At 55.1% G+C, this 19,138-nt stretch overlaps 1 protein-coding gene across 1 annotated transcript in view; it reads right to left on the minus strand.

Annotated features, from left to right (window-relative positions):
• CDH4 (cadherin 4) overlaps positions 1 to 19,138 on the minus strand; it is a 468,514-nt gene that overhangs the window by 14,249 nt on the left and 435,127 nt on the right. The window contains exons 8-11 of the mRNA XM_084777678.1: positions 13,020 to 13,157; positions 5,123 to 5,308; positions 1,471 to 1,724; positions 824 to 966 (exon numbers count right to left, since the gene is read on the minus strand). Coding sequence (XP_084633804.1) covers positions 824 to 966; positions 1,471 to 1,724; positions 5,123 to 5,308; positions 13,020 to 13,157 — 721 coding nt within the window. The remainder of the gene's footprint in view (positions 1 to 823; positions 967 to 1,470; positions 1,725 to 5,122; positions 5,309 to 13,019; positions 13,158 to 19,138) is intronic.

Below are 19,138 nucleotides of genomic sequence, written 5' to 3' on the forward strand. Positions count from 1 at the left end.
GAGGTTCAGAGAGGCCAGGGCTCATCCCAGGAGCGATGGTGCTAGACTGCTCTCTGCTCAGAGTCTCTTTTACCTCTACCACACAGAATACTTGGGAGTGCTCAGCCAGACTCCAGGGTGCTGTGGGTCTTGAAATGGGCCTCTTGGCCATTGGTTCCCCCTGTACTTGGTCCAAAAGCCCTAAGAAGCCTCATGGGAAATGGCAGTGCCTTCCTCAGCCCATCACCCTTCCTGCCCCATTCCTTGTGCCCTTTCCCTGTGCTGCCTGCAGAGTGCCTGCCTAATGCCTCCCTTGTGCTGTCTGCCTGGTGCCCACCTAACGCCCTCCCTTGCTTCCAGGGCCATCATGTCTGCTCCGATTCTGAGTCATAGAGCTAGGGCCACATGGGCCTTCCTGCCTTTCCAGGCTAGGGTGCCAGCTAACAGTATTGGAGAATGGTAGGTCTGTTCTTGCCACCCACTTTATAGGTGGGGAGCCTGAGAAGATAGTGAACATAGGCTGGGAGAGCATCTCCCGCTTAACTCTCTGGTTCTTGGCTACCCTGGAGCCACGTGTGAATGAGGGACAGTGGGACACTGTGGGGACATGGCCAGGTAAATGAGTATGCAGCATTAGGTGGAGAAACGGATGTGTCTGAAGTTTGGATGGTGAGAGAGGCAGGATGGAGCAGTGGTAGGTGTTCATGGCTGCCTGTACAGATTTCCCACCTCCCATCCAGCTCTCTAGACCTCTCTGTAACTCTCTGGGTACCACTGGCCTCCCTCACCAGTACCCTCCCTTGCCCACAACCCCAGGGCAGGGCCTCACAGGAGTGGTACAAACCGTTGTCAGCAGCCAGGAAGGTGGCCTCGTATACATTATTCTTTGTGTAGAGGGATTCTCGATCCAGGACTGCGGCTGTAGTGATCTGCCCATTGGATGTGTTGATGTGCAGCCAGTTTGCAGGATCAGACAGTTTCGAGTACCTGTGGACAGAAAACCAGAGGCAAGATGAAGGCCCCACTGATCCTGGATCATAGCACAGTGACATTTCTTTCCTCTCAGAGTGCTTGGAAGGTTCATGCACCTCTGAGGCCGTCCCACAGAGGGACAGGCCACAGGCAGTGGTCTTAGATTCTGGACGACTCCAAGAGGCTATGCCCTCATCATCTATATCTTGTGGGTGTGTGAGGTACTCTAAGTGGCTTGCTCAAGTCACTTGCCATTGTCAATGAGGCCATGGTCTGCCTAAATATCTTCCTTGTCAGCATGGATGTGGTTATGGTGCTCACTGACGCCCAAGGCTGTCCTGTTGGGTGACTCTCTGGAGATGGGTTGCTCCTAGACTGAGCCAATTCCTCAGGTCTGGACATGGCACCCCTTCATGGTTTTCCAGTTTCTTTGGGCATTCTGAGACTCTTGTGTGTGGCACATAGGACTGGATCCCACTCTGAGGGTCACACAGGGCTAGGCTACATTGAAAAACTCACCTCACGGCTTGCTGCATGAACCGATCAGGGTCGACTGCGGAAAAAGTGATGAGTGCGGTTCCGGCAGGCACACCCTCTTCTAGGCGGACCAGTTTGTGGTTGGAGGGGAAGTAGGGGGCCTCGTTGACGTCAGTGACAGAGATGGTCACCCCCGCTGTGGACTGGAAGGACATCTGCACCCCAGTGGCCAGGGGCGCCTGGTTGGACACCATTACGGTCAGCATGAAGGCACGGTTCAGCTCGTAGTCCACTGCCTGGAAGAGGAGACAGGGGTGTTGGAGCTTCCTACTGTGTGGGTGTGGGCTAGCCTTCCCACTGCCCAGCCTCCAGCTTTGTATGGTGGCCTGCTTTCCACTGTCCCTCCACATCAGACTCTTGTCTCTGTTCTTCTGGGTTCTGGCCAATGAGAGGGGTTGGGGTAAAAGGGCCAGTAGCCCCATGCCTTGGTGAGGCAGAGGCCGGGTTTCTGGGCCATCGATCTTTCTGCCTTAGCTTCCCCAGCGTTGGGATTACACATGCGTACCTCTATGCCTGGCCTCCAGAGTTCTCAACAAAAATCCCTTAGTTACTGAGTGGGTGGGACACAAACAAGTGTGCTGAGGTTCTTGAGAGCCATTGTAGCCACAGGAAGCTCAGCAAACGCAACTGAGGGTAATGGTGGCCACAGGTTGATTTTGGTTTTAGGGTGGGTAAGGTGGGTCAGTGAGTAAAGACATCTGCTGCCTGGGTACGAGTTTGTCCCCCAGAATCCACATGGTTGGAGGGAGATATGACTCTTGCAAGTTGTCCTCCAACCGCCTCATGCGTGAGGAGCAGTGTCGCGTACCCACGCCAAATAACGTCAAAGTTAAAGAGTAAGTTTCTTCTGGACACAGTGGTACACGCCTGCTATCCGAGCACTCGGGAGGCCGAGACGGGAAGGCTGCGAGCTTGAGGCCAGCCTGGAACACACAGGGAGGAGGTCTCAAAACCCCAAACCAAACCAAGCCAGACAGCAGTGCTTAAGCTCAGACTTGTTTAACTTTTTTTTTTTTTTTGTACTCATTACTGACGTTGTGTCCCAAGTTTGAGACTTAAAGTAATTAGATGAAGCTCTGGGGTCAGAAGTAAAATTCCTGTCCCTGGGCTCGGGCCCAACAGTGGGGCATCCTCAGAGCTAACTGCTTCTGACGTCTGCTTGCCTTCGCACCTCCCTCTTAACACAAGCCAGAGTCGTTTTAGGGGGAGGGTTGCTGCCACCAGGGTGGCCTGTGGTGCCAATTCCTGATTGGTGAATCATGTGGGAGGGCCCAGCTCACTGTGGGTGGGGCCATCCCAGGGCACGAGCTGTAACAAAGCAGCTATGGGGGCAAGCCAGTGAGCAGCACTCCTCCATGGCCTCTGCATCAGCTCCTGCCTCCAGGTTCCTGCCTTGAGTGCCTGCCCTGAGTTCCCTCAAGGATAGACTGTGACCTGAGCACTGTGGGAGGAGACACACCCTTTCCTCCCCAAGTTACTTTTGGTCATGGTGTTTGACCCCTAACTAAGACACTCTCTGACCTTCCTGCATCCTCTCATAAAGACCTCTGAGGTTGCACTAGGCTGACCCAGATGGTCCAGGCTCACCTCAAACCTTAAGACCCTTAACACTGTCACATTGGCAAAGATTCTGCTGCCACCTAGGTAAGGGGTCCTGGGGGAGATGGCACTGAAGGTATGTCGGGGCCCTTGCTGTTGAGAAAAGCCTCTACACCTGGTTGAAACTTAGGCAAGAGCTAGCCAATGGGATGCTAAGAGTGGTCCTTGTGAGAGTAAACTGGGAGGCTCAGGCCAGTCACCACCTAAGCCCATAAGCCAGGCCTTGATGACCATAAGCAAGACAGCCACATACCACAGCTCCCTAGCCACCAGCCTCTCCCTGAGGGATCCTCCTGGCTAATTCTTTCCTCAAAGGGAGCTTGAGAGAACAGGGATGCCATCAGATGCCATCAGATCCCAATATGGGGACATTCACAGCCAACTGACTCAGCGTCTTTCTCCAACAGGGCAAAGACAGGTAGAGTGTGAGGCCTGACAGTCACCGGGGAATTCACATGGCTCCCTGCCTCTTGGAGGCCTGCCTGGCTCATCATGAGCTCTGTGTAGGGAAGAGCTTTGCTTGCAGAGCCAGCTTCACACGTCTGTGTCCCAGTGCAGGTGCCAACCCTTGTGCTGGGCCTGACGCCTGAATCTGTAGTTAAGTGGATCTGAACCTACCCTATCTCTGGAATGTGTAAGCACCAGCCCTTGTGGCTCTGAACCGAGGTGTCCCAGTGCTGCTACCATGTGGCATATCTATGCATGGAAAGGAATTCAAAACTGATCATCACTGGGCATGGGAAAGAAACAGAGGCACTGAATCCAAGAGGGGCCTGGAGGGGGCGCCAGAGAGGCTCCTGGTTCCTGGATGGCGTTCATGGTGAGCCCTCCCTTTCCCCAAACCAGGTCTTCCTGTTTGAGGAGAACACTGGACACAGTTTCCTAAGCTCTGATTATGATCTCACCTCTCCATGGCACATGGTGTTGTCCACCTGTCACTGTCCCCCGGTCATGGAGTATGGCTAGGCCAGTGCCTCTGCTTCCTCAGGCCCGGGTATTGCTGGTGAGGTTAGCTGTGCAAGTGGAGAACGGGCTGGTCCCTCCCTTCTCCTACCTCTGCCCTGTTTATTCTGTGTTGCTGGACACTGTGTAGGTGAGTTTGTAGGTGGGGCCTGTGCCCACAGGGTCACATGGCTGGGCCCACAACCACCTGGGCGGGCTGCAAGTCTGGCAGAGTAACCTGCACCCTTCCCTTGAAAGGTCTCACGGAGGCTTTTAGGCCAGAAATAGTGACCTAGTCTTGCCTCCTCTGTACGGAAGCCCCAGGCGCCACCAAGCTCCCAGAGCTGGTACCACACCATGACAAGGGCTTCCTCTTGTATAACCTGTGCCTGGCAATGCCTGCAGCCCCTCCTGGCTGCCCCAGGCAGAGGCCAGGCTGGTTTGTTTTAACAGGCTGCATCCATGTTTGTTGGCTCACGTCCCTGTGGGACACGGGATCACACTGTACGTGACGCACTAAAAATTGTGTCATCAGTCCTTCCAGAAATACGATTGCCAATAAAATCCACAGGTAGAAAAGATAAAACACACCTGGAATGTGGAAACCAGCAAAAAAGTTGCTCTGACAGTTCCAATTAGGGTGCTGGACGTGCTCACAAAGGCGACCCCCCTCTCAACACCCTTGGCTCAAAAGAGAGGCCCAAGTGCACCCTGGAGAGCTGGGCCCCTAGCATCAGACCAGAGAGGAGTCCTAGCACAAACCCCTGCATTCTGTGAACTGTACCAAGGGTGCTTACGTGAATGGGGAGGTGGGGGCGGGGCTTGTTCACAGAAAAACATCAGCAAGGACACAAAAGGCAGAATCTGAGCTTAACCACTTCTACTTCCCCAGTGGAAAATGGTGGGTGAGAGGCGGGAGGCAGGAGGATCAGGAGGGAGTTTAAGGCTGGCCTCGCTTGCACAAGTTTGAGGCCAGCCTGAGTTGGGAGGGACCCTGTGGAGGAAGTCTCCAAAAGGTTCGGTCGTCTGCCGTAGGTGGCTGGGAGACGTTCGTGCTCCCGGGCCGGGGAATGTGCAGGTAGCAGGCACCCACCTTCACCACAGTGACCATGCCTTCATTGGTGACGGGGTCTGTGCGGACGCTGAAGTGCCCTGAGGGGTCCCCGCTTATGATCCGGTAGACGGCATTCCAGTTGGGTGAGTGGGGCTGATCACGGTCCATTACTGTGAGGTTGGCCACTACTGTCTCCACACGGTTTTCGGGGACCTCGCCTGCAAACTTCAAAACGTGAGAAAGAATATCAGGGGCGTGGTGGCGCACGCCTTTAATCCCAGCACGCGGGAGGCAGAGGCAGGTGAATCGCTGTGATTTCGAGGCCAGCCTAGTCTACAAAGAAAGTTCAAGACAACCAAGGCTACACAGAGAAACCCTGTCTCAAAAAACAAAAAAACAAACAAAAACAAAACAAAACAAAACAAAAGAAAGACTATCAGGATGTAGAGCCGGGGATCCAGACTCCCTGCTCCTGGGTCACTGCTCTGGAGCAGATGCCTGAGGCAGATGGGGGCAACCTTTGTTTACTGTGATGATAGCAGGGTGCCAAAAGGAAAGTGCCCTGGCTCCTTGAGCCGAGGCCTGGTAGAATCTGCGTCCCGCCTGCACATACCCTGCACATACCGCCAGAACAACCCTCATCTACGCAGCAAGCTGTTGCATGGGCTCTTCCTGTGTTCAAGCTTTGCTCATGAGCACGGAGGATCTGTGGAAGGTATCCACGAGGGAAGTGAATAGGAGGCTTAGGCAGCTGTAGGAGGCTTCTGAGAGAGGCAGGCCCTGGATTCTGCCACCATGTGGTCACTGCCACCATGTGGTCACTGCCCTAGGTGGCTTGGGGTCAGCCACCGTGGCTGGTGGCCAGACATAGAAGTGGTAGCCTCTCTAATGCTAAAGGCACAGTGAAGTTGCTTGCACACCCATGAGGGCCCCATGGGCTCACTTAGAGTGGGGGAGGGGCTGTCTGCCTTAGGAATAAGGAATCCGAGTGCCCCCTGCCGACTGTGGCCCAGTGCTGGGGCTGGCATCTAGGTTCTGTGCTCAGCAGCTCTGAGCTCACATGCTTGAAATCCACCTTAGCAAGATAGATAATTGTCACGCCAATTCAGGATCAACTAGGAGCCTGCTGTGCGTATCATAAAGGATGTGCCTGCAGTGCCCCCAGTGCTGTTCTGGAACCTTCCTCTTCCAACATTTCACTGGAACAAGGGATGGAAGCAAAGGGCTGCTGTGCAGAAGAGACTCCTTTGATTTTCAGCCATGTTCAGCCTAGCTGCCCTGGAGCAAAGAGGCCTGAGGCTGCAGCAGTTTCCCCCAGGAAGCACCAGGAGGGGAGTACAAGGGAAGCAGAGAGTTCTGGGAAATGAAACCATACTTTCAAACCTTCTGCTTCTCTGCCATTTAGCACGGCAGGGGGCAGGGGCATGGGAAGACACGGCACATCTGAGTCATGGGCACATGTGTTCAGTGTGTGGCCTCCTTACTGGGCTCCTAGGTTCCTCTGTGTGGCTGGGCAAGGCTGCCACAGCTGGTGGCCTCCGTAGTGAGGGTCCCTCCTCCTGCCACTGACACCCCAAGTTGGCAATAGGGCTGCCACGGTGTCAGAGTGTTCCCACAAAATGAGATGGGAAACTTTCCTTGGAGGGAGATCACAGGTGCTTGGGGGGGCAGTGTTGCAGGCTGAACCATGTCCCCCAAATTTATATGTTAAGGCTCTTAGCCCCAGCACCTCAGCCTGTAACCTTGTCTCAAGAGCTATCAGCATGGGGCCGGGAGCCATCCTAACCCAGCCTGTGTGGCATCCTTGTGGAGAGTAGGCCCCAGTGGCACACGCACCGAGGGTGCACTGGTTCTTTTTCTTACCGCTGCGGCTAAGTCTCTCACGAAAGCAACGTAAGGACGGGTCTTTTTCTGCTCATAGTTTAGAGGCTCAGTCCACAGTCACAGAGGCTGCTGATCACCCCGCATCCACAACCAGGAAGTAGAGGAGACATGAGCTCGTTTTCTCCAGTCAGGCATCCCAGCCCGCAGATAGTGCTGTCCACTCACATTCAGGGGGATTCTTCTCTCCTCGGCCAAAGCCTGCTGGAAGCGTCCTTATACACACACCCGGGGTGTGCCTCCCAGGTGCCTCCAAACCCAGGACTTCTCGGGTCCTAGCAGAGATGGTCTCCTTCAGGCGGATTTCCCGCGTCGTCCATTTAGTCTGAGAGGTTCCCCAGATCTTCAGGCACGTCCGGATTCCCTTCCATGCTTTCGAAAAGTGGGCTACTCTAGCCGTGGCAGGAAACACATCGGTTGGGTTCTGTCCAGAAATCAGAACCCTCGGTGCTGGATGCTGAATCCACTTGGAGGCTGATCTGTTCCCCGACTGATACTGCTGTTTCATTAACGAGTGTCTGTGCGCGCCGGTGCTGTCAAGTTGCAGACATCTACAGGCCTCGCAGGCCCATGAGGTGAGAGCAAATAAGTAAATGGAGTTTCAACGGGCTCTGGGACTGTCCCTGGCCAGCAGCTGGTTAGAGGGCAGCCAGGTTGAGGCCAGGTACCCCGGCTTTGCTCCCTTTCCCAGCTTGTGCACACACTGCATGGCCAGGAGGGGGCCCAGGACCCCAAGGAGCATAAAAATCCTTCCTTGGACAGAGACCTTGAAGTCTTGGTCCCAGGCTGAGGGGTGGCTTGTTGGTGTGGGTCCTAGTCACAGGTGTCCTTCTCCTGTGAGTTGCCTGCATCTTTCAGGGCAGGGCCTGGATCTGGTTCCCAGTGTACTGGCCTGTCTGTGGAGTCCTTCAGAGGCACTGGAGGCCCCCTCGGTCTGAGGGTGGACACCGAAGGGAGGGCTGAGGGAGAGGAGGGGATGCTAGATGGTAGGGATACAAGCTCTGGGCTCATCCCTGTGGCCACCACCTCAGAGCATGGAGAACTAGGCCCCAATGAATGATTTACGGCTGTGTACCCAAGTGTAATTAAGTGTACAGAGCCCAGAACAGTTTTAAGATGCCAAATTCTAAGACCCAGGAACTTGAGGTGAGTCAAAAATCTCTCTCTTCTCCTGGGTTTCCACACTTAGTTGAAAAGCTGAGAAGTCAAGGCTTTCAGGGCTTGGTGCTGGGGCTTGCCGCTAGGATGAGAGGCTGGCAAGACACTGGCAGAGGCCACGCTGCCCCATCCAGCTAGACTCAAGGAAGGTTCCCAGGTTGGCCCAAGTCCAACCCCACAGCTGAGGGTAGCCTTCTCAAGCAGGCAAGCCACCCCAGAGGACAACATAAATTACACCCCTGGTTATTGGGGGGTAGATGCTTCTAGAAGAACCTCAAAACCTTGGAGGCTATGAGCAAGATTCTTGGCTCTTAAGTTCAGTGGACTGCCTCTGGGGAAAAAAACATCTCACCCCTGGTGAGTGAGCCATCTGGCTGGCTGCAGTTACTGCCTGATCAGAGTCTTCTGAAGACGCAGGTGTTGAAGAGCTAGCTGGTCCTTAGCACGTGGCGGCAGCGTAAGGGTGAAAACTAGAGTTAGGTATGGGTTGGTGGGAGGGAGTCAGATCACTGGCTGGGTTGTGCCCTTGAGGGAGCGATGGCGACTCCGACCCCTTCTTGTCTCTGTGTTTGCCTCCTGGTCACTAACTGAGCAATTTATTCTTCATGTTCGTACCATGATCTGTAGCCTCAACACACACAGGTCCACAGAGACTATGGACAGGCTCCTCTGAAAACATGAGCCCAAACCAGCTTTTCCTCTGTACACCAATGATATTATTGTCATCGTGACTGCCATGTGTGTAGCATAGCCTGGCAGCGTCCCTTCAGATGGATGCTGTCCTGCTGGGAGGTGACCTATAGGGACACCATGCTCTCACCACCCCCGTTCAATCATTAGCTCAGTGTCACTCGCTCCTGTGAGGGGACAGATCATCTTGCATAGGTAAATTACACATGTCACTGGAGTCATGTGGCATAGGCTGATCATGGCTTTAGAGATTGCTCCCACCTCTTACTGCTAAAGGCTGGGTGGGCTCCAACTGCTGTGTCTGCAGGGAAGCCTGGGCTTACTCAAACGTAAGCCTCCAAGAACCAGCGATGCCCACGTCTTGTCAATGTTCACACAATACAGTAAAATGTGGACAAGCTTTCTGGGCTTGCCGAGGTTTGGACACCAATCAAGGCCACACAGGGAGAAGGGCACAAGCGTATCTCAAGAGTGACTATGTGTGGGTGGGAGGGCGGGGGCTCAGAGGAAGGCCACAGTTGCTGGGACTCAGGGCTCTCTGTACCACTGGGATCTGAGCATGGGGCAGGTTGGAGGCATCTGGGGGCGTGGTCTGAAGGTTGATTTCCACCCCAGCTGGTCCTGCATCGCTTTGGAGGAGAGTGCCAGTGGTGGTCTTGGATGAAAAATGGGCTCTACCCTCCAGGGGCCACTGCAGCTGCACAGGAGCAAGAAGGAAATAACTTTTAATTAACACTTAAGAGTAGGAACCGGAGCTGATGAATGCCCGCGTCTCCTTAGCTTAGCCTGATGGTTCCTGATTGGGCCTCACAAAAATAGCCTGGGTGAGGTGTGTGGCCAACCTGCCAGCACACTCCCACCGCGAAGCCAAGACGTGTCCCGAGCACCTGCCTGCCACTCTTCTGGATGGGGTCCTGGCAAGGGGCTCTTTGGAGAGGATGTGTGGAAAAGTGTTCTGTACTCAAGGGACTTCAGATGCCACCTGCTCGTCCCTCCTTGTCCTCTGTGTCCCAGGAACAGGAGTCTCCACCTCCTTTTATGGGCTGCTTGGAGGCACGGCCAACCCTTGGAGTGAGTTTTGTGTCATTTTGCTGCCGACTTTTAAATTCCTGAGTGACTTTCCAGCTGCCCGTTTGTAGAAGCATGTGCTGGCTGGGCCAGGATTTCCTCTGGGTCCCAGCCCAGGGGCCGCTGCTCGCCCACCCCTCACAGATGGCATGGGAGCTGGCGAGGTGTTTGCAGTGTGGCTGATGCACACCAGGGAAGATGGAGTTCAGCTGGATTGTAGGTGGTGGTGCAGGCCAGATAGAGCTCAGAGTCATGAGCCGAACTGGGCCACCGGCAGAGGCCCTCCTGCTGAGCTCAGGTGAGGGGGACTCCCTGCCGCCCTCCCCCCCCCGCCGGAGCTATTGAGGAAGGGCACTCATGTTGGTGCTCTCACTGTGGGCTACGGTTACCCTCAAGCAGTGCTGTAGGCACCTGGGCAGTGGCCTGGCAGGTGCTGGGGCCTCATGTTGGAGTCAGAGCTGCCAGCTTAGGACCTGCTAAGTCTGATCTCAGCGTTTGAAAATACAGGAGTAAGGCTTGCTGGCTCTCATCTGGAGGTGGCGTAGCCTGTCCTTTCTGACCAGCACAGCCTTCTTAGAGCTCTTTGGAATGAGCAAGGTGGCATGGAGAGGAAACTGGGGCTTGTGGCAGGAGTGAGAGGCAGGCTGGGTCCTTGCGCTCCACACACCAGCCTCTTGAGGCTCCTTTCAGTGCCCTTAGTCTGCGATGAGCACTCTCCTCCTGTAGGTGCGCTCCTCAGAACCGCTCAGGCCGCTGTGGTATGCTGTCTCCTCTGCTGGGGATGAGCCCAAAGCTGTCCTTTTTTTTTTTCCTTCTCTTTGGCCTGGTTCTCATGGTGACTATACCATTCCAAGGTTGCCTCCTGAGGGTAGGTGTGGGGGCCTCCAAAGTCAGGAGACCTGTGTGGTTCCTGCCCGCAATATCTGTGCTCCAGCAGCCTGGCATGGGCATTAAGCGTGTGTTCCTGGAAGCACAGGTGGCCCTGGCTTAGGGGAGGGTCTCAGCTCTGTATGACTATCCCAGGACCCTGCAGCACCAATGCCTGCTTCAGGAGTGCTGTCCTGATATTATTATTATTATTATTATTATTATTATTATTATTATTATTATTATTACTACTATTTGTCAACTTAACACAACCTAGTGTTACTATGAAGAAGACCCTTATTTGAGAAGACGCCTACATCCTATTTCCTGTGGGCAAGTCTATGGGTTATTTTCATGGCTCGTGGCTGATGTGGGAGGGCCCAGTCCACTGTGGGCGGTGCCGCCCCTGGGGCTGGTGGTCCTGGTGGCTATAAGAAAGAAAACTGAGCAAACCATGAGGGGTAGGCCCGTAAGCAGCATTCCTCCATGGTCTCTGCAACAGCTCCTGTCTTGCGTGTCTACCTGTCTGCCCTTCACGATGCACAGTGAACGGGATGGGTCATGGTGTTTTACCACAGCAATAGAAACCTAATTAAGACAAGTGGGTCTGTGTCTGAGTGTGGCGCTGGCTCTGCTCCTGACAAGGTCACCCTGGGTGAGTTCCTTGCCCTCTTGCAGTGGCTGTGGCAAGGCATGGTCTAGGCCAGGAGTGGTCCCAGTGTGGGCCTGGCCCCAACCCGCCGGCTGAGAGTCCCTGTACTGACACAGAAGGTGGTTGCCACACTGAGTGCTACTAAGCAAGCCCCCTAGAGGCAGAAGGAAGTCTGTGCTAGGGGTGTCACATGCAGGTCCAGGGTCAGTGACCACTTCCCTAGAGCCTGCCCCCGATCTTTCTTCCTCTTGCCTGCTAGAGATAGAACAAAAAGATGAACCCAGGCAGAGGCCCCTCTGGCTTTCTCAAGGCCTCCCTGAACAGAGCACCAGTGCTCCTCCAGGGTGAGCTGCTTGGCTAAATCCTCTACCCCTCCTCCCTGCTCCTGTTGAGACAAGATTCACTCAGTTTGCAGGGAGCCGTTGGCCGCCATCTACTGTTTGGCCACTAGATGGCACTGTGGTCCAGGAGACTAGGAGTTGGGCCCACGCTCCTGACTGGGATCCAGCCTTCCAGGCATCTTCAAGAGAAGGCTTCCTCCCTCCTTTCCACTCACCTCCACATGGCGGTACACTTTCAGGGTTCAGTCCCACTTGCTTCATTCCTAGCCCACCACTGGGTCCCCACTACTTATAGTTTGTGCTGGTGCTGGCTCTGCTCCTGACAAGGTCATCCTGGATGACCTTGGATGCTGTGCCTGGCAACGTCCTTGTTGTTACTATTAAGACACACATCCCTCTTTACTCTGTCTCTGGGAGTGACCTTCTGACCTTCCCCTCTGCACACCCCGACCTGCAGTCTCTTCGGGTCTGGACTGGGCTGGGTGTTTACAGAGGGGCAGGAGCACTTGGGTCACAGCACTGTCCGCTCATCCATGAAACTTGGGAGTCCTGGATGCTGGCGAGCAGAGAGCTGTGTGAGACCAGGACCCCACAGAGTGTTGGGAGGCCCAGGAGTGGTTATCAGGGTCTCACAGATAGGGGCCCTCCCTGCAGTGTGGCTGTTCCATGGGAGTCTGGGGAAATAGGGGTCATGTGATTTACAGTTCTGTCTCCAGAACCTTCCCTCCCAGGGTGGGGTGGGGTCTATTCCTCTGACCCATGGCTGGAGGCCCACAGTGGACTTTTGGTACCATAGTAGGGTTGGTACATGCATACTCATTAAGAACCCTTGGCCTCTGATGTCCCAGCCCAGTCCAGTGCCCAGCCCATTCTTTACCCCTGTCTGCTGATGAGGACCACGAGGGGCTAGCCACTGTCCACTGAGGACTAAGGTAGAAAGGGGATCCTTGCTTCAAGGACACACATGCTCATAGCCAAGGCCCAGCTGGCATCTGCCAGTCAACACCCACTGCACAGTCAGTCATACAAGCCTCCCCAAATGGTGCGGTGGCCTGACTGGTCAGACTTTACAAGGCCCAGCAATGTATTAGCCATCACTTAGCCTCCTCGCTTCCCTAGGGAGTGTCGAGGTGGCTGGCACGATGCCCTCTGTGTTCCAGGCACCTGGGCCTCAGTCTTTGTTACCCAGGGCTTTTCCTTCAGCTCTTCCCCCCCCTGAGAGGGAAGTGCTTGTGAAGACAGCGGGGCCTGGTGTCCCTGCAGACCGAGAGCTACTCACTGTGCTTGTGCTGAATTCGGGAGGGTTGTCATTCACGTCCGTCACTGTGATGATGGCGGTGGCCGTGTTCGAGAGGCCATAGTTAAGGTTTCCTTCCATATCCGTGGCCTGGACGATGACGGTGTACTGCTGGACTTTCTGGAGTGGAAAGACCATGGGTCAGTCTGGGTTCAGTGATGGGGAATGTGGGCTTCTTCCTCAGTGGGACCCATCCTTGGCACAGGCCACCTGGAGCTCCCTGGACCTGTGGCAGCGAGCTGCGGCAGCTCCCCTTCCTCAGCCTGCTGTTGCCTGGTGTTAGGTGGCTGTGGCAGAGGGAGGCTGACCATGTCTGCATCTCAGCAGTGCTCAGTGGGCATAGCCACTTTAGGTGCTGAGGCAGAAGGGGCAGACCGGGGTTCAGAGAGATCTGCACAGTCTTCGTTGTGCCAGAGAAGACAGTCTGCAAGATGCCACTGTTGCAGTAAAGCTGAACAGAAGGGCAGAACGGGGACGGAATGGCAGGTGAGCAAATGGCAGGACACAGCAGTTTGGGGTTCATTCACACGCTCCACAGTGAAGGATGCAAGTGTAATCTTTGGAAGGTAAGCAGAAGATAGTAATATGCTGCATCAGGTAGTGCGGGAGTCACGTGACCCTCCCCTGCTCACCGCCTGCACTATGGGAGTCATGTGACCCTCCCCTGCTCACTGCCTACACTGGGGGAGTCACGTGACCTTTCCCTGCTCACCACCTGCACTGTGGGAGTCACGTGACCCTCTTCTGCTCACTGCCTACACTGGGGGGAGTCACGTGACCCTCCTCTGCTCACTGCCTGCACTGTGGGAGTCACGTGACCCTCTTCTGCTCACTGCCTACACTGGGGGCCTAAAGCACTGGAATCACATGCCTTTTCTGACCAGATGTAACAGTGCTGTGGGAGTAACAGGCTCTGACCAGCCTCTGAGGGGGGCAGCTCTGTAGGGACCCTGTCCACGTCTCACTGGCACCGCTGGAGGACAGGGGAGAAACGGCCCCCCGGAATGTCCTTCAGATGACTTGAATCTCTATTCTTGCTCTCCTGAGGTTAGGAAAGGCCAGGTCTCACCACGTGACTCAGGGAAGTGTGTGTGTGAGTTCCATACATTGGCTCCAAGAAAACTGCAAGCAGCAGATGATATAGGTCACAGAATCCCTCTGTCTATTCATCTGTTGTCCCTCCATCTCACACTCATCACATCACTCATCCTCCCCTCATATCCGCCTGTTCCTTCCTCACTCCCCAATCTGTCTCTCCCATCCTTCCATCTGTGCCCCTTCCTCTCCCTCTCTCTGTCCCAGACACAGCCAACCTGGCAGCTGGAGAGGGATAAACAAATGGGCCAACCCCAGCACTGCTGCCCACTTGAGGTGCTGGAAAAACAAAAACAGAAGCACAGGGACATAGGTATGAACATATGTGCTTGCATGTGCATGTGTGCACATGAATATCTGTGTGCTTGTTAGGACGTGCGTACACCTGTGTGTATGCATATTATATTTGCCTGTAGGTCTCTGTTCACACGTGGATAGTGTGCATGTGGCTGTACCGTAGCCCGCCACTAGAGGGCGAGCTGGGCTTGCTTTTGGACAGCAGGACACTGGGATGGAAGCTAGTCCAGCAAGATGGAAGAAATACTGCAGGGACCCAGAAGAAGCTGGGCTTGTCATGGCTGGGGCGGCTGTAGAGTCTACTGCCTGCCTCTGAGCCCTTGCGGGCCGGGGTCTGGCAGTCTCTGCCCCTGAATTACACCTCCATGGAGGTGCTGGGTGCAGTGCGCATACTGCGTTCAGGGTCACCTCTACTGCTCGACTGTCTTCCTGTGGCACCCCTTCCCCAGCTCCCATTAGGTGTAGGGGGCAGGGCAAGTGCCCCTGGATCTGGCCCAAATATCAGCAGTGGAGTTGCAGTGAATTCATTAAAACACGATTTTTAAGTTAGAGAGGAGGAAGATAGCCGGGAGCAGCTATCCCTGGGGCTTTCACTCACCTCCCTGTAGCCCAGCATGCAAATTCCACAGAACACCCATCAATAATGCATCAAAGAGTCTCCAGCTCGCCCCCGTATGCGGCGTCCCTTGCCAGCCTGGCTTGCTGTCCAGCTAGCTGTGTTCCCTAGGTCAGGCTGAGCTCGTGGCTGGGGAGCTCCCAATGTCACCTCAGGCTCTGCCCCAGTGAGTCTGTCTCAGCCACAAGGCTGCAAGCATGCCACCTACTCGCTCTGGGCTCTCAGTTCCTAGCAGGGTATAAACTGAGGCTCAGAGTCCAGACATATAGAACCTCTGAGTCCTCCTGTCATCCATGGAGGCCAAAGCCACTGCTGGCCCTTCTGAGAGGGTCTCTGGTCCTTCTGGGGATGAGGGATGCTCTGAGGTGGCTTCTCCTGGTTTCCCAGGGGCCTTTCCCCTTAGACAACGCCAGTGGTCACTGCTGGAGCCTTTGTCCCTCCAGACACTGAGAAATGGAGCAGCTGAGGCCATCCTCTGGTCACTCAGCACCTAGAGACTGCTCTGTGCGCAGGTGAGTGGTGAGGGGGTTTGCAAGGGCAGGCAAGCACTGTGGAAACTGTGGAAAGTTGGACCTAATGTTGGCATGCAACCTGGAAACCCCCCACCCCTGGGTGTAGATCTAAAGGTCGAAAGCAGGTGTCCACATAGACGGTGTCCACCAGTGTGCCCACCGCACCATCCACAAAGGCAAGCAGCCCGTGACGGGTACATGAAATATAGCATGTCCACATGATGGCGTATCACTCAATCACGAAAAGGAACAGCATTTTGACACCAGCTATGCCCAGACGAATTTCACATTGTCAGGTGAAAGGAGCCAGGCCCAGAAGCCACGAGGATGTCCTCATTAACGCAACATGTTCACACCGGGCAAGTCCACAGACAGCAGAGGCTGCCTACTGGGGTAGACGGAAAAGGATAAGTGGGAGTGACACCAGCACTGCAGGGCTTCTTTCTGGGAGCTAGCAGAAGTGACAGGTATGCAGCACCCCTGGGTGAGCTGAGTGCACTAAGGGGAAGGAGTCCAAGGTATGTGAATCACAGCTCAAGGTGCTGGCACTAGCCTGTCCCCAAGAAAACGAAACTCTCCTCAGTGGGGTGCACCCAATGCACAGGGCCTCAGGGTGACCCTTATAGCAGGCTGAACCCTGTCACGGAGCAGCCCTGGCCCTTTGCAGGGCTGTCTATCTATGCTGTTGCCTCGGGTGCCAGAATAAAATAGTGCATGTGTGCACAGACCACCTGGCTCAGACGCATCTCCTGTGGCGCTGGGCCTCAGTAGCAGTGGTCCACAAGGCAGGGACCTCTGCCTTTGTCCTACATACTGAGGCTTTCCTTGCCTGAGGCTGGAGTCGGGGGAAGCTGTGCACATTTCACGGGGTGCCCAGGCGGACCAGGTTCACCTGTGCTTGGTGAAGACTCCAAGAAGTTGTCTTAAGTGCAGAGCCAAGGTCCCCGGCAGAGCTCCCAGAAAGAGTGGCCCCCAGGATGGCCCGTGTCTTGAGCAAACTTGCAGTGACCAGTCCAGTTCCTGAAATCTGGGCTTCCCAAGTACCCTCACTAGAGGATACGAGTAAAAAAAACCAGGCTTTGGGGCCAGAGAGATGGCTCAGTGGTTCAGCGCTGCTCTCCAAGGGGACCTGAGCTTGATTCTCAGAACCTGCGTGGGGGTGGGGGTCTCACAATGACCTGTAACTGCACCTCCAGGGGATTCAACTCCTCTGGCCTCTGTGGGCCTGCACTCACTTGTACACACACGCTCACGTGAGCACACGCACGCGACACATACCAACTCCGACCCCATCCCACATAATTAAAAATATGTGGGTTTAACTCCAGTCCTGCCTGAAGCTTCTAGCTGCTGAATCGAAGGGTGTGTTTCTTGCCCAGACGTCAGCATTGCTTGCTGCAGCCTGGGGCAGTGACTCTGCCTCCACTCTCTGGGGAAAGGCTACATGCAGAGCCACTTGGGACTCCTACCTGTCTAGCCCTGCTACCTGCTTCTGGCACTGCTGCCCTCCACTTCCTTCCAGCCAGCAGCTCTTTCTGCTGCATCAAAAGCAGAGAGAGAGAGAGAGAGAGAGAGAGAGAGAGAGAGAGAGAGAGAGAGAGAGAGAGAGGGAGGTGGGGGGGAATGGGGCTCTTCTCAGTGGGGTGCACGCAGCCCCTCCTCTCCTTCTCAGTGGGGTGCACGCAGCCCCTCCTCCCCTTCTCAGTGGGGTGCACGCAGCCCCTCCTCCCCTTCTCAGTGGGGTGCACGCAGCCCCTCCTCCCCACTGCTGCTGCCTGTGGGAGCCAACAGCTTAGCAAGCCTCAGGCTTGGAACTCGGTGGAGCCAGCTGCATCGCTCTGCTCTCACCAGCCCCCCTGTCTCTCTCCCTCCTCTGTCTCTCCCCCTCTCTTCTCCATCACCCACCACCCCTGGCAACTGAAGGCTTGAGGATGCTACAAGGAAGAAGGCTGCAGGGGCAGGGATGTCCCTCCTCAGCCCTTCCTGGCAACCCCTCCAGCTCTGAGGTGGCTCCTCCAGGCTGCCCACTCAAAGCGCAGGCTCAACACTGCCCTCCTTCAGCCCTCCTTCACTCTTCTTTGTCCTCCTCCTCCTCCTCCTCGAGGCTATGGCTTACTCACCCTTGGGGCTCCTGTCTCTCCAAGGCTGACTCCAGGACAGCTTTTCCCAAATGTGGCCTATTGACATTTGTGGGTGGGTCATATTCGTGTTGAGTGTCACGTGCTTTATGGGGAGCTGAGCAGTCCTGGTTGACTGTGCCCCGTTGGGTGTTATGGGATATTGTTTGAGAAGCAGGGCTCTGAGGAAGGAGTGGGCAGTGAACAAGGGGAAAGCAGTCACTTCAGATAGTGGCATGGGCTGTGGGCTGTGCAGCGTGTACAGAGGGTGGCTGGTAGGCATGGGCTGCTAGTCCAATTAACCACCTCTGGTTACTATACTATACTATACTGGGAGGACTGTCGCCAACAGAGAGAATGGTTTCTGCTAAGGCCCTGTGGGACATGGGGTGTGTGTGTGTACATGTGTGCGTGTGTTCGTGTGTGTACCTGTGCATATGTGCATGCATGTATTCATATGTTTGTGTGTACATGTGTATATGTATGTGTGTTTGTGGTGGTTGCATGTATGTGTATGTGTATGTGTGTGTGTACACGTCTGTATCTGTGTAGGTGTGTACATGTATGTACACATGTGCACAGTACATATATGTGATTGTGTAGATGTTTGTGCATGTGTGTACATGTGTGCCTATGCATGTGTACATGTATGTACACACATGTGTGTACTTATGCATGTGCACCCCAAGAAGTTGGGCCTGTGATGGGGAGTGTAGTGCTGAGGGTATAGAGGGATCAAAAGCCGATCTATACTAGTCAGAACAAGATGGACAGCCATGGAAGGGTAGAGAGGATGGGCACAGTCCGATCTGTGTCTGCACAGGACGCCTGAGGGAGTGGAAGGGCAACTGGAGACGGAAGTGGGGCTCAGTGGGGGTCAGAGAGCAGCTGAGCAGGCGGCTCTTGTCTGTGGGGCTGTCTGGGGTGAGACCAGGAAAAGGAAAGAACCACCCAAAGGGCAATCCTGTCTGAATGGATGGGGAAGTGGGACCCAGGGAGTCTGCTGGGCACTGTCACCCAAGGGACCCGGTCCTGTCTGCTCTAGGCTGGAGGCCATGGTGCTCTGACTCTGTCCTTCTCTCACTGTTGGTAGAAGCTGGGAGTATTCCTCACTGGAAGCAAACAGTAGCAGACGCTTGCTGCCAGGTGCAGCTGGTGCCGTGCGGGGGTGGGGGGCAGAGGTTGCAGACACTTGGGCTCAGGCAGGTCCTGGCCTCCTAGTCCCCTCCTGAGAATCATGGCCGGAGGTGAGAGCCTCTACTGCCAAAGGATTCAGAGGATTTGTGTACAAAGCCTCCTGCTTAAACACTGGCAAAGTTCAAAGATAACAAATAGCTACAGCGTCCATCTGCGGCTGCATCTGTCTCTGGCTGCCTGCCTGAGACCTCAGATCAGAGCAGTGGGTGCTGCAAAGCCTCTGCAGGGAAGGAGGGGGGCCCTGCTGCCACAGGTGAGGTGGCCAGC

This window comes from Acomys minous (assembly GCF_964271855.1).
Source record: "Acomys minous genome assembly, chromosome: 3".
NCBI lineage: Eukaryota > Metazoa > Chordata > Mammalia > Rodentia > Muridae > Acomys > Acomys minous.